General features: G+C 44.8%; 2 protein-coding genes across 2 annotated transcripts in view; both read left to right on the top strand.

Moving 5' to 3' along the window:
- The first annotated feature begins 325 nt into the window (after positions 1–325).
- On the top strand, positions 326–8,641 carry LOC118359494 (photoreceptor ankyrin repeat protein-like). The gene is made up of 6 exons (XM_035738006.2): positions 326–517; positions 3,928–4,331; positions 4,717–4,846; positions 5,173–5,313; positions 6,412–6,591; positions 6,911–8,641. Exons 2-6 carry the CDS (start codon positions 4,074–4,076, stop codon positions 7,582–7,584), a joined length of 1,383 nt encoding a protein of 460 aa, XP_035593899.1. The 5' UTR covers positions 326–517; positions 3,928–4,073; the 3' UTR covers positions 7,585–8,641.
- Positions 8,642–10,629: 1,988 nt separating this feature from the next.
- acvrl1 (activin A receptor like type 1) overlaps positions 10,630–18,543 on the top strand; it is an 18,229-nt gene continuing 10,315 nt past the window's right edge. Inside the window, 1 exon segment of the mRNA XM_052482467.1 lies at positions 10,630–11,361. The gene's annotated coding sequence lies outside the window, so the exon portion shown is untranslated.

The following is an 18,543-nucleotide window of genomic DNA, read 5'->3' as shown; positions in this document are numbered from 1 at the left end:
GGTAAAAAACAGGGAGAAAGAGAAAGAGAGCAGTCCCTCCTGCTCTGCTCCTTGCCAGCCTGTCAGGAGAGCTGCTCCTCCTGCTGTTGTTCCTTGCCTTCTAATCCTCCTGTAAATCTCCTGTAATCGGGATGAGAGCTGAGAGCATGCTGCCTCCCGACTAAATTAGACCAGCAGCTTCAGGCTGCCTGTTGCCTGACTTAGCATTCAGTGTCTATGTAAAGACCTGGAAGGAGGATTGCATGGTGGTGGTGATGCATCGGACAGCCTAGGCTAAGTGGCCAAGCCAAGCAGAGCGAGGCACACCGTGTGAGGAGGGAAGGAGGAGGAGGTTGGAGGGGTCTATAGCTGGAGAAGCACAAGTCTGATGTCACTGGGACTCCTCCAAGATCCCAGAGGAAGAGAGGAACAGAGGAGGAAGAGGGGATGCTAATGCAGTGTTGACCCAGGAAGAGAGAGAGAGGGAGTAAACAGAGGAACAAGAGGAGAATACCCTATTGGATAGAGACTTTTTATGGTGAGACATGGACGTGTCGTGGATGTGGGGTGGTTTATAACTATGTCAAAGGTCATGGTCCCACTAGTCTGTTTGTTGGGGAGTTTATCAGAGGCAACACTGGTTGTGGATTGTTGTTACCTTTATAACCTATTTTCTCCTTCCACAGTTTGTTGTTCAGATAAACAACAGAACAGAGAACTTAATCAAATCATATTTTTCAGTGGAAGTTTTTGGAGAGGGAGAAAGAGAGAGAGAGAGGAGGGGGGCTTGTAGCGATACTGATCTTCATTCTTCTGAGGGGAACGACAGAACAGCAGAAGAATGAAAGCAAAGGCTTGTGGGATTAGAAGAGGTAGAGTGCTCCCCTCTGTGTTTTAACTAGATCCTACTGAAAGGAAGCTTTTAGACTAATGAGTAGACTAAGACCATGTATATTGTTAAAAGCCAACCGCTGCGGGGTAGGAAACAACAAAATACATCTGGTGTTCAGTGGAAATGAAAAGAGAGAGTAGCTTACAGAACAGACTTATAGCAAATGTGTGCTCAGCGATGGTCTTAAAACCTCTTAAGGATCTGACAATTTTTTCAATTTTTGCCTAAAATGACATACCCAAATCTAACTGCCTGTAACTCAGGACCTGAAGCAAGGATATGCATATTCTTGGTACCATTTGAAAGGAAACACTTTGCAGTTTGTGAAAATGTGAAAGGAATGTAGGAGAATATTACACAATAGATCTGGTAAAAGATAATACAAAGGAAAAAATATTATTTTGTATTTTTTTGTACCATCATCTTTGAAATGCAAGAGAAAGGCCATCGTGTTATTCCAGCCCATCTGCAATTTAGATTTTGGCCACTAGATGTTAGCAGTGTATGTGCAAAGTTTTAGACTGATCAAATGAACAATTGCATTTATGTTCAAAATTTGTATCAAGACTGCCCAAATGTGCCTAATTGGTATATTAATAACGTTTCATGTTCAAAACTATGCACTCTCCTCAAACAATAACATGGTATTCTTTCACTGTGATAGCTACTCTAAATTGGACAGTGCAGGTAGATTAACAATAATTTAAGCTTTTTGCCAATATCAGATATGTCTGTGTCCTGGGAAATTTTCGTGTTTACTTACAAGCTCATGCTAATTGCATTAGCCTACGTTAGCTCAACGTCAGGGGACTCACCGATCCTGAAAAAGTTAAAACCCCCAAGGATTTATTGAAACGGAACTAGATCTGATATCTATGTCCACTGATCTCAGTATAAGATCAATCATCAAGCACCAAGTCTCCCAGTAGGGTGTCCTGATATCTAGGCCTCAAGCCAGTTACCAAACATTATCTTCTCATTGGCGGTTCTAGCTTGTATGGCTCCCTGGACGAACCCCACAACAAACAAAAAGGGGGGCCCCACAACAAACAAGAAGGAGGGCCCCACAACAAACAAGAAGGAGGGCCCCACAACAAACAAAAAGAAGCACCATTCTGCACTAACTGTCATTCTTATTCAGATATTTGGAACAACACAAATAAATAATCATAACATTTACAACTATATAAATATACAAATATGTACAACAATACGACTCGTGACTATCAAAAATAAGTAACAAAGGCAAATAGAACTAATTGAAATGTATAAATAGAAATGTAAAAATAATTACATTATTACACTATTACCCTAGTGCTAACAAAAAACACACAAATAAAACTACATTCCACAAATCCTATATCACACAAATACACAAATAGAATAACACACTTAGAAAGAAGAGAACCAGATTATTACACTATTGCACTTCAAACAAGAAACACACAAACTAAATTTCACAACTAATTGCATTAGTATGGTACAAAGTTAGAGGTACTCTGTTTGATAGATTCCCCACGCTCCCCCTACCTCGGGCTTCCAGTGGGGAGACCTGAGGTCAACCTACCCCCGCCCCCCTCCCCATCTGGTACTTCTGAGTGAGATACCTACCCAGGCAGTAGCCTGCCTAGCTCCCAAACTAGAATCAGGGCGCCCACACCGACAAGGTTAATTGACCCACAGTTCCACACGGTGACATGATACCATTGACGTGACATGCAAATGAGCAATAGAAAACCGATTGCGCAAATGTCACCATTCAGAATATATTTGTATATTGTTTTTCATTTTGCATTTATGCATTTATTTCTGTTTTATTTTTTTTGTGCGGGCGGGCGGGCGCCCCATGCCGCCCCGGCAAGATGCCGCCCTAGGCGGCTGCCCATGCCGCCCCGGCAAGATGCCGCCCTAGGCGGCTGCCCATGCCGCCCCGGCAAGATGCCGCCCTAGGCGGCTGCCCATGTCGCCTGTGCCTAAATCCGCCGCTGCAGTCAGGTTGCACAGTGCAGAAGGACAAGAGGGCCGACAATTTCTGACTGCCGTAATGGCTCAGATTACATCACCTCCTGTCAGTCACACCTGGCGTGGTGGGGATAGGTCCTCCTCAGGTTCTCCTCAGCCTGATTCACACCATAGGAACTAAGCGAGCCAGCCCTAGTCGAGCTGTACTGGCCTGGATACGTATCCCCCATAGTTGATGGAACCGTGCTGAGAAGGACAATGTGAAAAAGAAAATATCTGAACAAACGCAATTCAGGTGAATCAGGCATTAAGGCTCACTTCAGGTTGGGGATTAGTTGAGGCTCATCCACTTTAGAACGTCACATGGACTTGAACCAATCAATGGACCTGTCCATACACTCACACCATGCTGTCAATGGAAAACGTAGGAGTTACGACTGTGCTGTCTCAGAGAACCTTAAAAGGATTCTAGGGAGCAAGCTATTTAACGGATCAAGATTGATTGAAAGATATGGACGTGAGAGGGTCAACTACAGTATGTAGGCTAATGATTAGAAAATGTTTTGTTGTCACATTGGTCACTGATTGTAAGGTAAATACAGCCTTAATGGCTATTCTTCTACAATATATGCCTGCAGACGCCAGCTAGATGGTTTATTTGAGTTGTTGTACTGTGAATCAGAGAGGTTTGAGAGACGCTGTATGAGCAGTTGAACAACACTCTGATCCAAAACAGATGATATGTTGGGGAGAGGGAAGACAAGCGTACTATAATACGAACAGGACTTTTGCTTCATCACATAATTGAGTGAGCCAGTCGTTTCACAATGTGTAACTGAATTAGAGGTCTCTGTGTGATGCTCGAGTGTGACAGTGATATTGTGTGTGTGTGTGTGTGTGTGTGTGTGTGTGTGTGTGTGTGTGTGTGTGTGTGTGTGTGTGTGTGTGTGTGTGTGTGTGTGTGTGTGTGTGTGTGTGTGTGTGTGTGTGTGTGTGTGTGTGTGTGTGTGTGTGTGTGTGTGTGTGTGTGTGTGTGTGCGTGCTTGTCTGTGACCCTCCAGACAGTCATATTGTTTGTCTGTCCATTCCTCCAGAGATCCTCCAGGATGCGGTCATTATCAGCAGGGCAGAGGCAGGGTCCTTTCCACCTCCACAGGTTCTGATCTCATCCTTCTGGGGGCCGAGGAGGCCTCTTGATTGGGTGTGATCCCCTCGTCTTGGGGCTCCTGGAGTTCTAGCGATGGCTCATGCACTAAATGACCCGCAGCTGGGCGCCGGCCCCTCCGAGGACTCGGAACTTTCTCAGAATGAGTCTGAAACGGCCAGCTTGGTGTCTGAGGACTCCATCATGCCAGACTATGAGATGAGGCGGGGTGGAGGAGGCACCACCTCTACACTGTACGAGGCCTGTAACAGGAACGAGGCGCAAACCCTACAGAGGGTCCTGGAGAGGGGGGTTACTAAGGAAGAAGTCATGGAGCTGGACATCAACGGCAGGGTAAGGATGCACAAACAAACAGAAACACACACACACACACCTTACTCGCCCACACGATCAATAGTAACATAAGAAGTGTAATAGAAAAGTTTAATACTTCTCTCTGGTGTTCCTCACACTACCCACCACTATCATCGAAACCATATTGGCCCCAGATATTGTAAATTCGAGCAGAGTTTCTCAACCTTTGGTCCTTGGGTCTCTGGCATGATGTGGACCGGTCCCTGAGAGGGTTAGCTGACACTAAGTCAGTTACTCGAGTGTTGGTTTTAATGTAAGCGGTCCCACAAGGAGGATGAGCAAAAGTATGCCGGTTGCTGGTGCATGAAAGCATACACCTAGTTAATGACCACATGTCTTTGTTTCTGCTTTGTCCCCATGTCAGAATGGCCTGATGTTGGCTGTCTCCAGAGGCTACGTGGACATCGTCTATGGTCTACACACGTGTCCACTGATAGACATCAACCACCAGGACAACGAAGGCAGCACGGCAGTGATGATCGCTGCCCAGGCCGGTAAGCACCGCGATATTATGATGGCTAGCTTGGGTGAGCAAGAGGTGGCATTATTATGTCATATCATTTCAACCTCTAACATGGCCTATGATTGGGTGGTCAAAAGTACTGCAATCAGGGAAGTATCTGGAAAATAAATCCCTTTACCGTTGTCGCAGTGCATTCTGCTGAAGCATAAATGTGGGTTGTACTGGAAATGTTCGTTAAAAGTGTATAATAACATACAAGATTAAGTAAATCTGTGGAGTATCCAAGATCCCCGGTATTCTGGAGTATATTGTCTATGTGGTTGTACTGTAACAACAACGTTCCTAATAACCCCCCAGGCTACATATCCATCCTCAACTTCATCCTGAACTACTACCCTAAGGTAGACCTGGAGGTGAGGGACATCAGAGGCTTCACTGCCCTCATCAAGGCAGCCATACAAGGCAGGGAGGACTGTGTGTCTTCCCTCATAATGGCCGGTAAGTGGCTGGAGTCAGTCAAATCAAGAATTGGAGTTCTTTGAGTTCAGGGTGGGGAAGTCTTCTAAGGGCTATTTTCGTGGGTTTTCCTTTTCCAAGTGGCATAAATCGTCACTCTCCGCACTGGCAATTTGCGAACATATCTTTTGTCTTGTTCTCGAAACAGTAAATGCACAGGTACTAGGGTGAAATGGGTTGTTAATTTGTCAACGTAGAAACAGAATTACTTTTATTCATTATGTTTCTATGGTTATCGTGAAGAAAGAAAAAGCAAGGGCCTGGTCAGAAGTAGTGCACTATATAGGGAATAGGGTGCCATTTCAGACACAGACCAAGTGTATGGTTATGACAGATTTTGATGACGCAGACCTAGCTGAGTTAAGGGACAAATCTAAGGATTTCTAAGGATTTTCCTTTCGGATCTTCTTATCTGATCTGGGACTAGCAGTTTTGGGTTACAGGCTGGATTAGCTAGCCCTGTGTGGATTTACCAGGACTGATATAGGCGCGACTCTGGAAATATTCCACTCAGTCACACCTGTTACACGTTTATAAGCCAAAGACAGGTCAAAATGATGTTTACCCTATTTACGTAGTGTTCTCCATAAGGAGCGACGGGTTGGGAGTATTCCTGTGTTAATGTATTACACCGACATGCCTTATAATGTGTTGAATGAATGGTTGAGGACAAGCCTCTGAAAATAGACACTGCTAATAATGACTCCAATGACACATCTAGGAGCTAATTAACCAATTAACCCTAATGGAAACCTTAGGTTCACCTGCCTCAAAACTGTAGATGCATTCATTTATTCAACGCCTTCGGCATGCTGTCTCGTAATTAGTCAAGGCATACAAATGGTGACAAATTTCATAGTGTGTTTTAAAAAAATCTCCTGTTCTGTATCTCCCTGCACCATTTCGTGTTCCCTTAACGGCCACTTGGTGGGGCAATTATGCTGACTTTGAATACAAGTTACCTTCTGAAAATCTGATCATGACCAGTTTCCCTCAAGGTTTTATGCATCTGTTCTCTCTCTCTCTCTCTCTCTCTCTCTCCATTCCCCTCCCCCCTGTCTCTCCCTGACCACTTACCAGGTGCTGATATTAACGTAGTGGACGATGTCAAAGGGAAAAGCATAACAGACTGGGCCCTGAAGACAAGTCGCTTCGAGGTCCTGCAGCGTCTCCGTCGCCTCCAGGCGTGTCCCATCGCCGAACAGTTCTGCGATAGCTACGTGATGGAGTGGCCCGAGCTGAAGGAGCTGGTGGCTAAAGGTTTGAGAGACGAGAATCTGAAGGGTTGCTGGTTCAAATCCCTGCTCCAACTGGGAAAAAATATATCGGGGAGGGATGCAAGCCTAAATAGGCCACATCACCTGTTGTTGTGCCTTTGAGCATAACACTGCTTCAGAGGTGCTGCTGCATTGCAGCGGACACATGTGTGGAGGCTGTGTGTGTGTCTTGGGTGGGTAGGTATAAAGGAAAAAGACACATTTCAGTGTCTCTGTACTAATGGGGTGAAAGCGTCTGCTAAATGGCATGTATTCTTATATTGACAATAAAGTAATCTTCTTCTGTCTCCTATCTTCTAAAGCCATGGCCCCCAAGAACCTGACCCAGCGTCTGAAGGACAGCTTGACCTTCAGCATCCCCAACGACCCTCAGGACAATGGGGTGTTGGACCACATGGTGAGGATGACAACGTCCATCCACAGTCCACTAGTCTCCATGGGCTGCAGGCCACTCTGCCCCACCAGCCCCCCCGAGGTCGGGAAGCGGCGGCTGGCTGTGCCGGAGCTGATGGAAAAGCACAGCAGCAAGGAACTGGAGGAGAGCTCCGTGTGTCATAGTAACGGTGTGAAGTGTTCCTTCACGCCGGCGCCGGTGTCGTCCTCCCTCTTGCTTGCCAACTGCTGCTCAGACACGAAGCGAAGGGGCAGTGTCGTCTCAACGGCTGCAAACGGCGTCCAGAAATTCCTCCCCCATTCCTTGGCGAATCGGAACAGTGTCTTCCCGTACGGCTGCATCCCCACGATCACCTTCACTAAGTCTGCGGAAAAAACACCCAAGAAGGCGAAGAAGACGAAGAGGCACAAGGGCCACCTGGAGCCTCCAGTCTGGAAGTACAAATCGGATAAGCAGGAGAAGAAAAAGGAAAAGGAGAAGTTGGAGGAAGAGAAGGAAGTTCAAGAGAAGGCACTTAAGAAATCTAAAATGAAGGCAGCCAAGGCGGCGGCCAAGGCCAAGGAGCCCGCCAAGGCAAGTTAAACTGCCAGCTGTCTGTTTGTAAACTGCCACAGAGTGAGGGCACAGAACCCCGAGAGAATAGAACGGCCTCTGTGCTGCCATCTCTTACTAAGTCCAATCTGTGATGATGTCATATAAGAGGGACGGGGGGACAGCTCCCCTGTGGTGGCCCCTTTCCGGGACCATCATGGAAGCCCAGTTTCAGCCCTGCAGTGGTGTCTTCAATAACATGGGTGGAAACTAGCATCTGAGCCAGACTAAGACTAATGGATGGACTGTTGTTTTTCCTCTTGATTGGGATACGCTGTAAGGACTTCCTGAAATGGCCTGAACATTCCTAGACTTTACTAGTCATGTATCTATCAAGAGGATTATGCTTTTTATATGTTAACTTATTTTGTCGTTTCATTTTTGGGGAGTCAGTCGTTAGAAAGATCAGTAGAGTTTGTTTGGGCTTCCGCTTTCTTAACATACAGCATGTCTGAAACAACTAATTATTATCGAAACTGTGAAGGAACCAGAGCCATAGCAAAGAAATGTCAAATGTCTATCTGCTCCCATGCCTCAACCGATCCGTCAGGTTCCTGTGCCCCTGCTGACCCGACAGGTTTCCGTGCCTCAGCTGGCGTGACAGGTTCTCGTGTATCAACAGGGGTCCCGGGTTCCTTCCCCTTTTTCACGGTGTCCTGCGGCTAGAGCCGTGCGTCGGAGAGGGGGTACTGTCACGTATACTCCCTCTCCGGCCTCTAGGTCATCAGACTGCTGATTATCCAGCACACCTGTCACCGTCGTCTCGCGCACCTGCGCCTCATGACACTCACCTGGACTCCATCACCTCCTTGATCATCTTCCCTTTATCCGTCACTCCCCTTGGCTCTTTCCTCGGGTGTTGTTGACTCTGTTTTCATGTCGGCGTTGTTTGTGCTCCGTGTTATTTGTTTATTAAAACACTCACTCTCTGAACTTGCTTCCTGACTCTCAGCGCACTCGTTACACCGGGCTCGTTAAATCTGGGATAACCTCACTTTGATGAGGCTCAGGTTCTTAGATAAGCCAGACACTGAGTGACTTTATTATTACGTGGCACAAACTTACTCAGAAGTCTTAGCTATGTTAACAGATGCACTGTAGGTACAGTGCAACTGTTTTAAAGGTAAACTCAGGCGAAGTGACGTTGCCACGAGCAGCACCGCGGATATTGAGACCAGTATGTAGAGCAAACGAGACAAAATTGGGAAAACTAACTAAACAAACTGACAAAATGTTTTTTTTTAGGGGGGAGGGGGATAAGATCAAAAATAATGCCAGAATTGCAAAATTGACCAAAAACCCCTCATCAACTTTCATTCCAGTAGATCAACATATGCAGTGAACCCAGAGAAACTTTCTCACACTATCTCTGGAGTATTTAGTTTCAGTTCCCTTTTACAGTTGGGGAACTAGTCAATATAAAGTCAACATTGAAACAAGATTCTTATGGAGGTCAGAGAGAGGCCAGATTAGAACCCGTGACTAAAGACAGAGAGTGCGTCGCAAATGGTACCCAATTTCCTACATAGTGCACAGAAAGTTCATATATATTTCCAGAACTGCTAAAACCTTTCTTGGAAAGGAAGTTCTAGCGTCAGTCTTATGCTCCCACCCCTCGTCTCCACAGCAAATCAAGTGGTTCGACTGCAGTTTAGTCGTTTCTGTAATTCGATTAAGCCTTTCAAATGATTATTTCTCATCTGTTATAAATGTGTCCTTGTAGACCATTTCTTTCAAAGATTGTTGAATGTCAAAGCAGACTGCCCAGACTTTCCCTCCATTCTATTCAACCCTGTCCCGTGCGATTATTGCACAACAACAAAACAAAGAGTCCCAGCGAAGCCTGGAGAAAACAGAGACACACTGTGCTGCCCATAGACATTGGATGACATATCATTCTCTTTCCATGGTGTTGCCTGGCACTGAAAGAATGCCGAGAACAAACCCGGATCTCAGCGGCTCACAGATGAATGTGGGGAAGGAAAAATACATGCTGCTGCTGCTGCTCGAAATAAGGAAAACATTTTTTGCTCTCTCTCTTCCCTGAGATTGTTGATGTGAGGCCTCCCAGCTGTGTATCTAGCTGCTGTACATCGGCCAAGAGGATCATATTCGGGACCATGAGATGAAGGAATTCACATAACTCAAATGAAGAAAAGATCTCACCCACACATCAGTATAATAAAACATTCCCATAAAGGAGGCAAGTCATATTTGGATCATTGTGAAATTGATCCACTGGGTCTAGATAGCTATATTTACTGGATTTAGACCCACTGTGAGCGTTGCAACTTCCTTTTAAAGGATATTTCATGGTGACCAAAGCTGGCTAAAATAGTGCAATGTTCTCCTAGAGCTCCGACTGTGCTTCTGAGGAGGATAGCCTAATATAGTAACAAATACAAGAAGAGTGTTTGTTGCTGTAACACAAGAGCGAAACGAGACCGGATACCAGTTGTAATACCATTAACAGTTAGTGTGTCATCCTCCATTACTCAGTTAGCTCCGCAAACGCTGGAGGGTTAGATCCAAGGGGTAAGAGGAGGGGTAGGGAGTGAATTGGGACCGGCCGTCTCAGAGAGGGTGTGTCCCAAATGACACCCTATTCCCTATGTAGTGTACTTCATTTGGCTAGAGCGCTATGGCTCTGGTCAAAAGCGCACTGCATAGGGAATAGGGTGTCACACTGTTTGTCTCCGGTCCAGTCGCCATGGACGGCTCAGTCAAATGAGACAGACAGTGTTAGTGATACAAAGGCAGTGAGCATCACACAAAAAAACAGCACACACACACACACAGTGTATGTTAAGGCCTAATAATGAAGTTATGATTAAAGTTCAAGTGTAAAAGTGTTGTCTGCTTGATGCCTAATTATGTAGTTATAACATATTTACTACAGTCTATCTCTTAAACTCGCATCACTGAAAGACCCAAAGCCACATCTGCCCTGTAATTGTAGTCTTCCTAAACGCCAGGCTGCAAGAGGGAAAACCAGAGAAAATAAGAGGTTTGCCAGCAACAGGAAAACTGCTCTGAGAGAGCACATTCCAGCCAGACCCCGTTCGAGACAATGAGGGGTGGGACACAATTTTATTTAAAATCTCTTTAGGCCTAATCTTGCGCTTTAATCAGGAACAGAGCAAAGTTAGGTTGAAGGTTCCTAGGCGGGCTACGTAGGCTACTTTATCGAGATGGAGCCATGGGCTGTTTGTGAACTTATTTCAAAGCGGAAGGCTGACGTCTAGCCTATGTTCCAGCTCGGCTTCGTGTTTTCGGTTTATCAGTCAAAGATTCTAGACCGAGATTTCGCGTCACAGCGCCGCGCTTGAGACGAGACAAATCTGGTAAACTTGGACGGACCATATATCTTAGACCGAAAGGACGGGCGTTCATTTTCCCAGTCAGGTATCTTGGATATTCAGTTTAGAGTCGTTTCATTGTAGCAGAACTGAAATCATTTGACAGAAAGTTGGGAGGAGCGCCAAATAAAAATACTGACTTTGATTCGCATCGAAACAGGAAAGGATGTGGAGAGATTCTACGATTCAACATCTGGGACTGAGAACTTTCACCGAACTCAAAGGTTGACATATGAATGGAAGACCTATCTAATACATTCATTTTGGTTGTCTTTTAACACTTTAAAGTAGTTTAAAAGACACATTTTGTTTGTAATATGGGACCAACGTGGCGCATGTCTGTGATGATACATCATTTGGCTTCTTCGTGAAAAGCAAGAAGCTGCGCTTAAAAGGACAAATAAAACGGGTAAAAGTCTTCAAATATATATATTTTTATGATTTGAGTGTTATATTGAATATCTAGTACGCTGCACATTTCATCTGACATTTGTGACAGCTGTTGCCTATTCGTTTAACCTTTTGTCTAGGTATGGATAGCTGTTTTAAATAAAAATAGGTAGGTAAAACTTCGTTATTACAAGTCTGTCATGATTAGAATGTTGTAGGCTATCAAATACGGATGCCTAACTGACATATTTCCCACATTGACCACATCAGAAAAGCGTCAAACCACATCGGTGCTTATTGGCTAGAACACCTGCACATGTTTCCACTCTAGATTGTCTCCAGTTTAGCGATGGCATTTCACCCCAAGGCAAGGTTCAGTTTACAGAATAGCTGAACATTGCAAAACGTGTCCCTTATATTGAGTCCATTCAAAGCAAAACCCAGAGCCCGTATTCATAAGGCGCCTCTGCGTGGCCGTGCTGCCGATCTAAGATCGGTTTTGCTTTTTAGATCATGATAAGTGAGATTCTATGGTCAGAGGCGAAATGATGCTAGATCAGGGGCAGTATTCATAAGGTGTCTCAAGAGTACGAGTGCTGATCTAGTATCAGGCCCCCCCCCCCCCTCATTCATTATGGTCTAAACTCAAAACTGTTCCCGACATCACCACTACTTCTCTGAGATGCTATATAAATATGGGCCCAGTAGATCCTTCCCATCATTACTAGTTTATGAAGTGTTGTATGGGCTATGATGAGACATGATGTCGGCCACCTGTAGTTGTGCTGGCAGGTGTGATTACATAGACCTGTGGGTGGAACACAACACATCAGCCACGGAGGCATGTTTTGTCACTGCAAACTCTTCTCTCACTCAGGTGTGAAGGAACAATCTCTCAACACACCTCAAGCCACTACAGCTGCACATCTTCAGTGTTTTAGCGTTTTCACAATGACTACGTGGTTCTAGCAGAAGGCCCTATGATTAAATAGAAATACAAGAACAGAACAGAACTGTATTGCAACTCATGCAAATGCTGTACATCAACTTTTGCATAAGCTGAATTCCAATGACTATTGGTGCTTTACACAGAATAAATTAGGCCCTATTGTGCCGTTGCTCTAAGGTTTGCAAATCCCTTGGAAGTATTTTGTTCCCTTAAAAGACACGTCTTCGCCTTTTATAATTGTATCATCATGTTGGTTTAAGCATGGGGGTATAGAGGGAAAGCTGATCCTACCTCACATGTGAGAAGAGAACACACACAATGGGTGCGTCGCAAACTGCACATTATCCCATACATAGAGCACTACTTTTGACCAGAGTCATATGGGCCCTAGTCAAAAGTGGTGCACTAAATAGGGAATAATGTGCCAAATGGGATTTAATTGAAGCATGTAGACAAACGATAAGCCTGGCTTTGTCACGTCTCTCTAATGCAGATACAATCAGACATACCAGACCAGACAAGTCTCTCTCTCATCATAACAAGCTCTGAGTCACCACAATCACAGGATTAAAGCTGTAAAGCCTTTACTAAACAACAGATGCTAAACAATCATGGCTATCTGTGTATAAACAGTAAAAGATGAATAATTATCTGAATGATAAAGATATACAGTATGTGGTCAAAAGTATGTATACACCACTCTAAATTAGTGGATTCATCTATTTCAGCTACACCCGTTGCTGACAGGTGTATAAAAGCACACCGCCGTGCAATCTCCATAGACAAACATTGGCAGTAGAATGGCCCATACTGAAGTGCTCAGTGACATTCAATGTGGCACCGTCATAGGATGCCACCTTTCCAACAAGTCAGTTTGTCAAATGTCTACCCTGCTAGAGGTTCCCCGGTCAACTGTAAGTGCTGTTATTGTGAAGTGGAAACGTCTAGGAGCAACAACGGGTCAGCTGTGAAGTGGTAGGCCACACAAGCTCACAGAACGGGACCACCAAGTGCTGAAGCTCGTATCGTCTAAAAAATCTTCTGTCCTCGGTTGCAACACTCACTACCGAGTTCCAAACTGCCTCTGGAAGCAACGTCAGCACAATAACTGTTCATCGGGAGCTTCATGAAATGGGTTTCCATGGCCGAACAGCCGCACACAAGCCTAAGATCACCATGTGCAATGCCAAACTTGCTGGCATTGGAAACACGTTCTCTGGCAGTCCGATGGATGAATCTGGGTTTGGCAGATGCCAAGAGAACCCTACCTACCCGAATGCATATTATTAGTGCCAACTGTAAAGTTTGGTGGAGGAGGAAAAATAGTCTGAGGCTGTTTTTCGTGGATCGGGCTCCTCAGTTCCAGTGAAGGGAAATCTTAACGCTACAGCATACAATAACATTCTAGATGAATGTTTTCTTCCAACTTTGTGGCAACACTTTGGGGTAGGCCCTTTCCTGTTTCAGCATGACAATACCCCCATGCACAAAGCGAGGTCCATACAGAAATGGTTTGTCGAGATCAGTGTGAAGAACTTGACGAGCCTGTACAGAGCACTGACCTCAACCCCATCAAACACCTCTGGGATGAATTGGAAGGCCTAATTGGAAGGCTTTATCGCCCCACATCGGTGCCCAACCTCACTAATGCTCTTGTGGATTAATGGAAGCAAATCCCTGCAGCAATGTTCCATTATCTAGTGGAAAACATTCCCATAAGAGTGATTGGCTGTTATAGTAGCAAAGGGGGGACCAACTCCATATTAATGCCCATGATTTTGCAATGAGATGTTCGTCGATCAGGTGTCCACATACTATTGGCCATGTATTGTAGCTAGATATTGTTATGTCATCTGAGCTATGCAGTCAGTTGTCTTTCAAATGACTTGTATATATTGTATATATGCCATTTAGCAGACACTTTTATTCACACAGAAGAGTAGAAGAGTTGTAGAAGAGTTCCTTCAGTTGCATTAGGCAGATAGAGGCCCATTGCAGGAGGTTGGAGTCGGTTTGCTGTAGCCTCTTCCACTGGTAAGAGGCTACATTGGTACTGAGAACGAAGCCATAGATTTCCTGAGCTGTACTATGGTTCCTGAGCTGTACAAAAATGTTCCTGGGAGGTTTTATTGATGTCCTGAGAATGGAAATGATAGGTTATTTGAAGGTAATTAAATAACGTTCTGAGAACATTGTCTAAAAGTTATGAATGTTTTGAACGAAATGTTAAACTTATTTGGATGTTTTTGAATAACTTCCTTAAAAACATTCACTGAATGTTTCGACTTCAAATAACACTGCTAGCTTAGGTTAACTGTTTTGAACTCCAAGTACAGATAGGATGGCGTGAGGAGGTAAGGCAATAAATAGGCCATAGTAGCGAAGTAATTACAATTTAGCAAATTAACACTGGAGTGATAGATGTGCGGATGATGATGTGCAAGTAGAATACTGGTGTGCAAAAGAGCAAAAAAGTAAATAAAAACAATATGGGGATGTGGTAGGGAGATTGGATGGGCTATTTTTACAGATGGGCTGTGTACAGCTGCAGGGATGGTTAGCTGCTCAGATAGCTGATGTTTAAAGTTAGTGAGGGAGAGATAAGTCTCCAACTACAGTGATTTTTGCAATTAGTTCCAGTCATTTGCAGCAGAGAACTGGAAGGAAAGGTGGTCAAAGGAGGTGTTGGCTTTGAGGATGACCAGTGAAATATACCTGCTGGAGTGCGTGCTCCAGGGCCAGCTGACGAGAGCATACAGGTCGCAGTGGTGGGTGGTATATGGTGCTTTGGTGACAAAACGGATGGCACTGTGATAGATTGCATCCAGTTTCCTGAGTAGAGTGTTGGAGGCTATTTTGTAAATGACATCGCCCGAAGTAGAGGATCGGTAGGATAGTTTTACTAGGGTATGTTTGGCGGCGAGAGTGAAGGAGGCTTTGTTGCAAAATAGGAAGCCGTATACAGAATGGTGTCGTCTGCGTAGAGGTGGATCAGGGAATCACCCGCAGCAAGAGCGACATCGTTGATATATACAGAGAAAAGATTCGGCCCGAGAATTTAACCCTGTGGTACCCCCATCGAGACTGCCAGAGGTCCGGACAACAGACCTTCCAATTTTACACACTGAACTCTATCTGAGAAGTAGTTGGTGAACCAGGCGAGGCAATCGTTTGAGAAACCAAGGCTGTTGAGTCTGCCGATAAGAATACGGTGATTGATAGAGTCGATAGAGGCCAGGTCGATGAAGACGGCTGCACAGTACTGTCTTTAATCGATGGCGGTTATGATATCATTTAATACCTTGAGCGTGGCTGAGGTGCACCCGTGACCAGCTCGGATTCGAAATGGTCAGTGATCTGTTTATTAACTTGGCTTTCGAAGACTTTAGAAAGGCAGGGCAGGCTGGATATAGGTCTGTAACAGTTTGGGTCTAGAGTGTCACCCCCTTTGAAGAGGGGGATGACCGCAGCAGCTTTCCAATCTTTAGGGATCTCGGACGATACGAAATAGAGGTTGAACAGACTGGTAATAGGGGTTGCAACAATGGCAGCGGATAATTTTAGAAAGAGAGGGTCCAGATTGTCTAGCCCAGCTGATTTGCACGGGTCCAGGTTTTGCAGCTCTTTCAGAACATCTGCTATCTGGATTTGGGTGAAGCAGAAGCTGGGGAGGCTTGGACAAGTAGCTGCGTGGGGTGCGGATTTATTGGCCGGGGTTGGGGTAGCCAGGAGGAAAGCATGGCCAGCCGTAGAGAAATGTGTGTTGAAATTCTCGATTAATGTGGATTTATCGGTGCTGACAGTTTTTCCTAGCCTCGGTGCAGTGAGCAGTTGGGAGGAGGTGCTCTTATTCTCCATGGACTTTACAGTGTTCCAAAACTTTTTGGAGTTAGAGCTACAGGATGCAAATGTCTGTTTGAAAATGCTCGCCTTTGCTTTCCTGACTGACTGGGTGTATTGGTTCTTGACTTCCCTGAAAGTTGCATATGGCGGGGACTATTCGATGCTAGTGCAGTCCACCACAGGATGTTTTTGTGCTGGTCGAGGGCAGTCAGGTCTGGAGAGAACCAAGGGCTATATCTGTTCTTAGTTCTACATTTTTTTGAAAGGGGCATGCTTATTTAAGATGGTGAGGAAATTACTTCTAAAGAACGACCAGGCATCCTCTACAGACGGGATGAGGTCAATATCCTTCCAGGATACCCGGGCCAGGTCGACTAGAAAGGCCTGCTCACAGAAGTGCTTTAAGGAGCGTTTGACAGTGATGAGGGGTGGTCGTTTGACAGCGGACCCATAGCGGATGGAGGCAATGAGGCAGTGATTGCTGAGATCCTGGTTGAAAACAGCAGAGGTGTATTTGGAGGGAAATTAACTTGTGGCACGGCATCAGTGAGATTCAAACTAATGGTGTTCTGTTTTCTATCAATGGAATTCGTCCACTGCGCCACCAGGATGTTAACTCATACAAATCTGTTCATTTTAGTCTATTCAAACAGACCCCATTTCAAAGGAAACAAGCACTCATTGAGATCAGGTGTAGCCAATTAGTGGGCAAGACCAACACACCTGAACACACTTAACAAGATAGAGGCTTGAGAGAGCTTTGTTGACGCTAAGAATCAATTGTATAGGAATTTAAATAACATTCTTAGAACATTCTTTGAATTCCCTAATGCTTTCTTGTGGTTTTTGTGGAAAGTTTTCTTAATGTTTTGAGAACATGACTTTAAATAGAACTATTGAGCAAACCTGCAGAAAACGTTGTGCTGAAGTACTGAAATTCCTACAGAAGAATGTTGTTTCTTAACGTTCTCTGAACTATTTGAGAACATTCCCAATGTCAAACCAGTTGGAGAAAACGTTCTTGGAACATTACCAAACGTAATTAAATGTAACCATGTTTGAACTTTTAGGAAACGTTCTGTTAATGGAATGAAATACCAAGAAAATAATGTTATTTTGTCAAGTTCTTTAAATGTGCTGAGCATGTTTCAAAGCCAAGCAACCCCTGCACCATTCCCAGAATGTTGTGGGAAGGTTGTATGCAAAATAACCACAAGAAAACCAAGCTCTAACCAAGTAGTATTTTTAGAAGTATTTATTGGCATCCCCAATTAGCCGCTGCCAAAAAACATAATATACATAATATAATATACATAATAAACATAATACTACATAACACTACATAATACTACATTATCTCCTGCCTCTGCCTTACGCTTCAGAAACAGGAGACGGCTCCTGCCCTATGAGTCGTTCCGGCTCGCACAAGACGAGGCTCATGCAAGGCCACCCACCAACATAATACAATACAAAAAATATGAAAATGGCTGTGTCTCTCCACAGTCCCCGTTGTGCCGTAAGACGTTCTTTTATCTGTTTTTAAAAAATCTGTTTTAATTGCTAGCTTGAGTTACCTGGGGTGGCAGAGAGTTCCATGTAGTCATGGCTCTATTTAATACTGTGCATTTACCAGCCTGTGTTCTGAACCTGGGGACTGTGTAGAGACCTCTGGTGTCTTGTCTTGTGTTTTACCGATGAGTGTCCGAACTGTGTACCAACTGCTTGAACAGACAGTTCGGTACCACCAAGCTCTAAGAAACATGGTTCTCAGAACATTATGTGCTCGCTGGGTTGCCTCTCCCCCTCCCCCCACCAACGCAACATAAATGTAATCCAGATGGAATGGGAGATGGGACTGTGAAGTCAAAGCTTTTAAGATGAGAGGAAGAGATGACAATGGCTGTGTTTTCCCACGGGTCGGTGTGACCGCCGTGGTGTTGTGGACAGAGTGGAGACAAACGACAGGGAAACGGAGAAAGGAAGTGGGCTGTGTGTGTGACTGGTCTGCCTCTGCCTGTCTGCGATGGCTTAGGCAGATTACTCATCTCTACCCAGATCTGATGGTAGATCTGGACGAGAGGGGGAATCAGAGGCAGACAGTATGGTTCGTGCTCCTCCATAGAGAATAGGCCAATTCAATGGGTGGAGCTGTGTTTACAGAATAGTCGTCTTCCTAAGGGCCATATTAAAACAGCAGATATGTAGACTGCTGCATGATACAGTGACAAATAGCACGTGCACACCCCCCAAAAAAATTTGTTTTTGCTTTACTTTAGACTATTTAAAAAAAAAAAGAAAATTCAACGCAAAGCAGCTCTGAGGTTTCAGCAGCTAGGCCTTTCTCAAGGGATGCATGGTACAGGAAGTAGTATCGAACCCTCTCCTAGTCACTGTTTAATAATGCACTGT

Source organism: Oncorhynchus keta, chromosome 27 (assembly GCF_023373465.1).
Source record: "Oncorhynchus keta strain PuntledgeMale-10-30-2019 chromosome 27, Oket_V2, whole genome shotgun sequence".
Classification (NCBI taxonomy): Eukaryota; Metazoa; Chordata; class Actinopteri; order Salmoniformes; family Salmonidae; genus Oncorhynchus; species Oncorhynchus keta.
The sequence above is the reverse complement of the archived record's forward strand: the minus strand, read 5'-3'. Positions and strand labels throughout refer to the sequence as shown.

Bases quoted from the DNA above. Each gene is read 5' to 3' on its own strand.
- LOC118359494 (XM_035738006.2), top strand. From the start codon at position 4,074: ATGGCTCATGCACTAAATGACCCGCAGCTGGGCGCCGGCCCCTCCGAG. The intron at 4,332-4,716 runs GTAAGGATGCAC...TCCCCATGTCAG, and splicing joins AGCTGGACATCAACGGCAGG to AATGGCCTGATGTTGGCTGT. The intron at 6,592-6,910 runs GTTTGAGAGACG...TATCTTCTAAAG, and splicing joins GAAGGAGCTGGTGGCTAAAG to CCATGGCCCCCAAGAACCTG.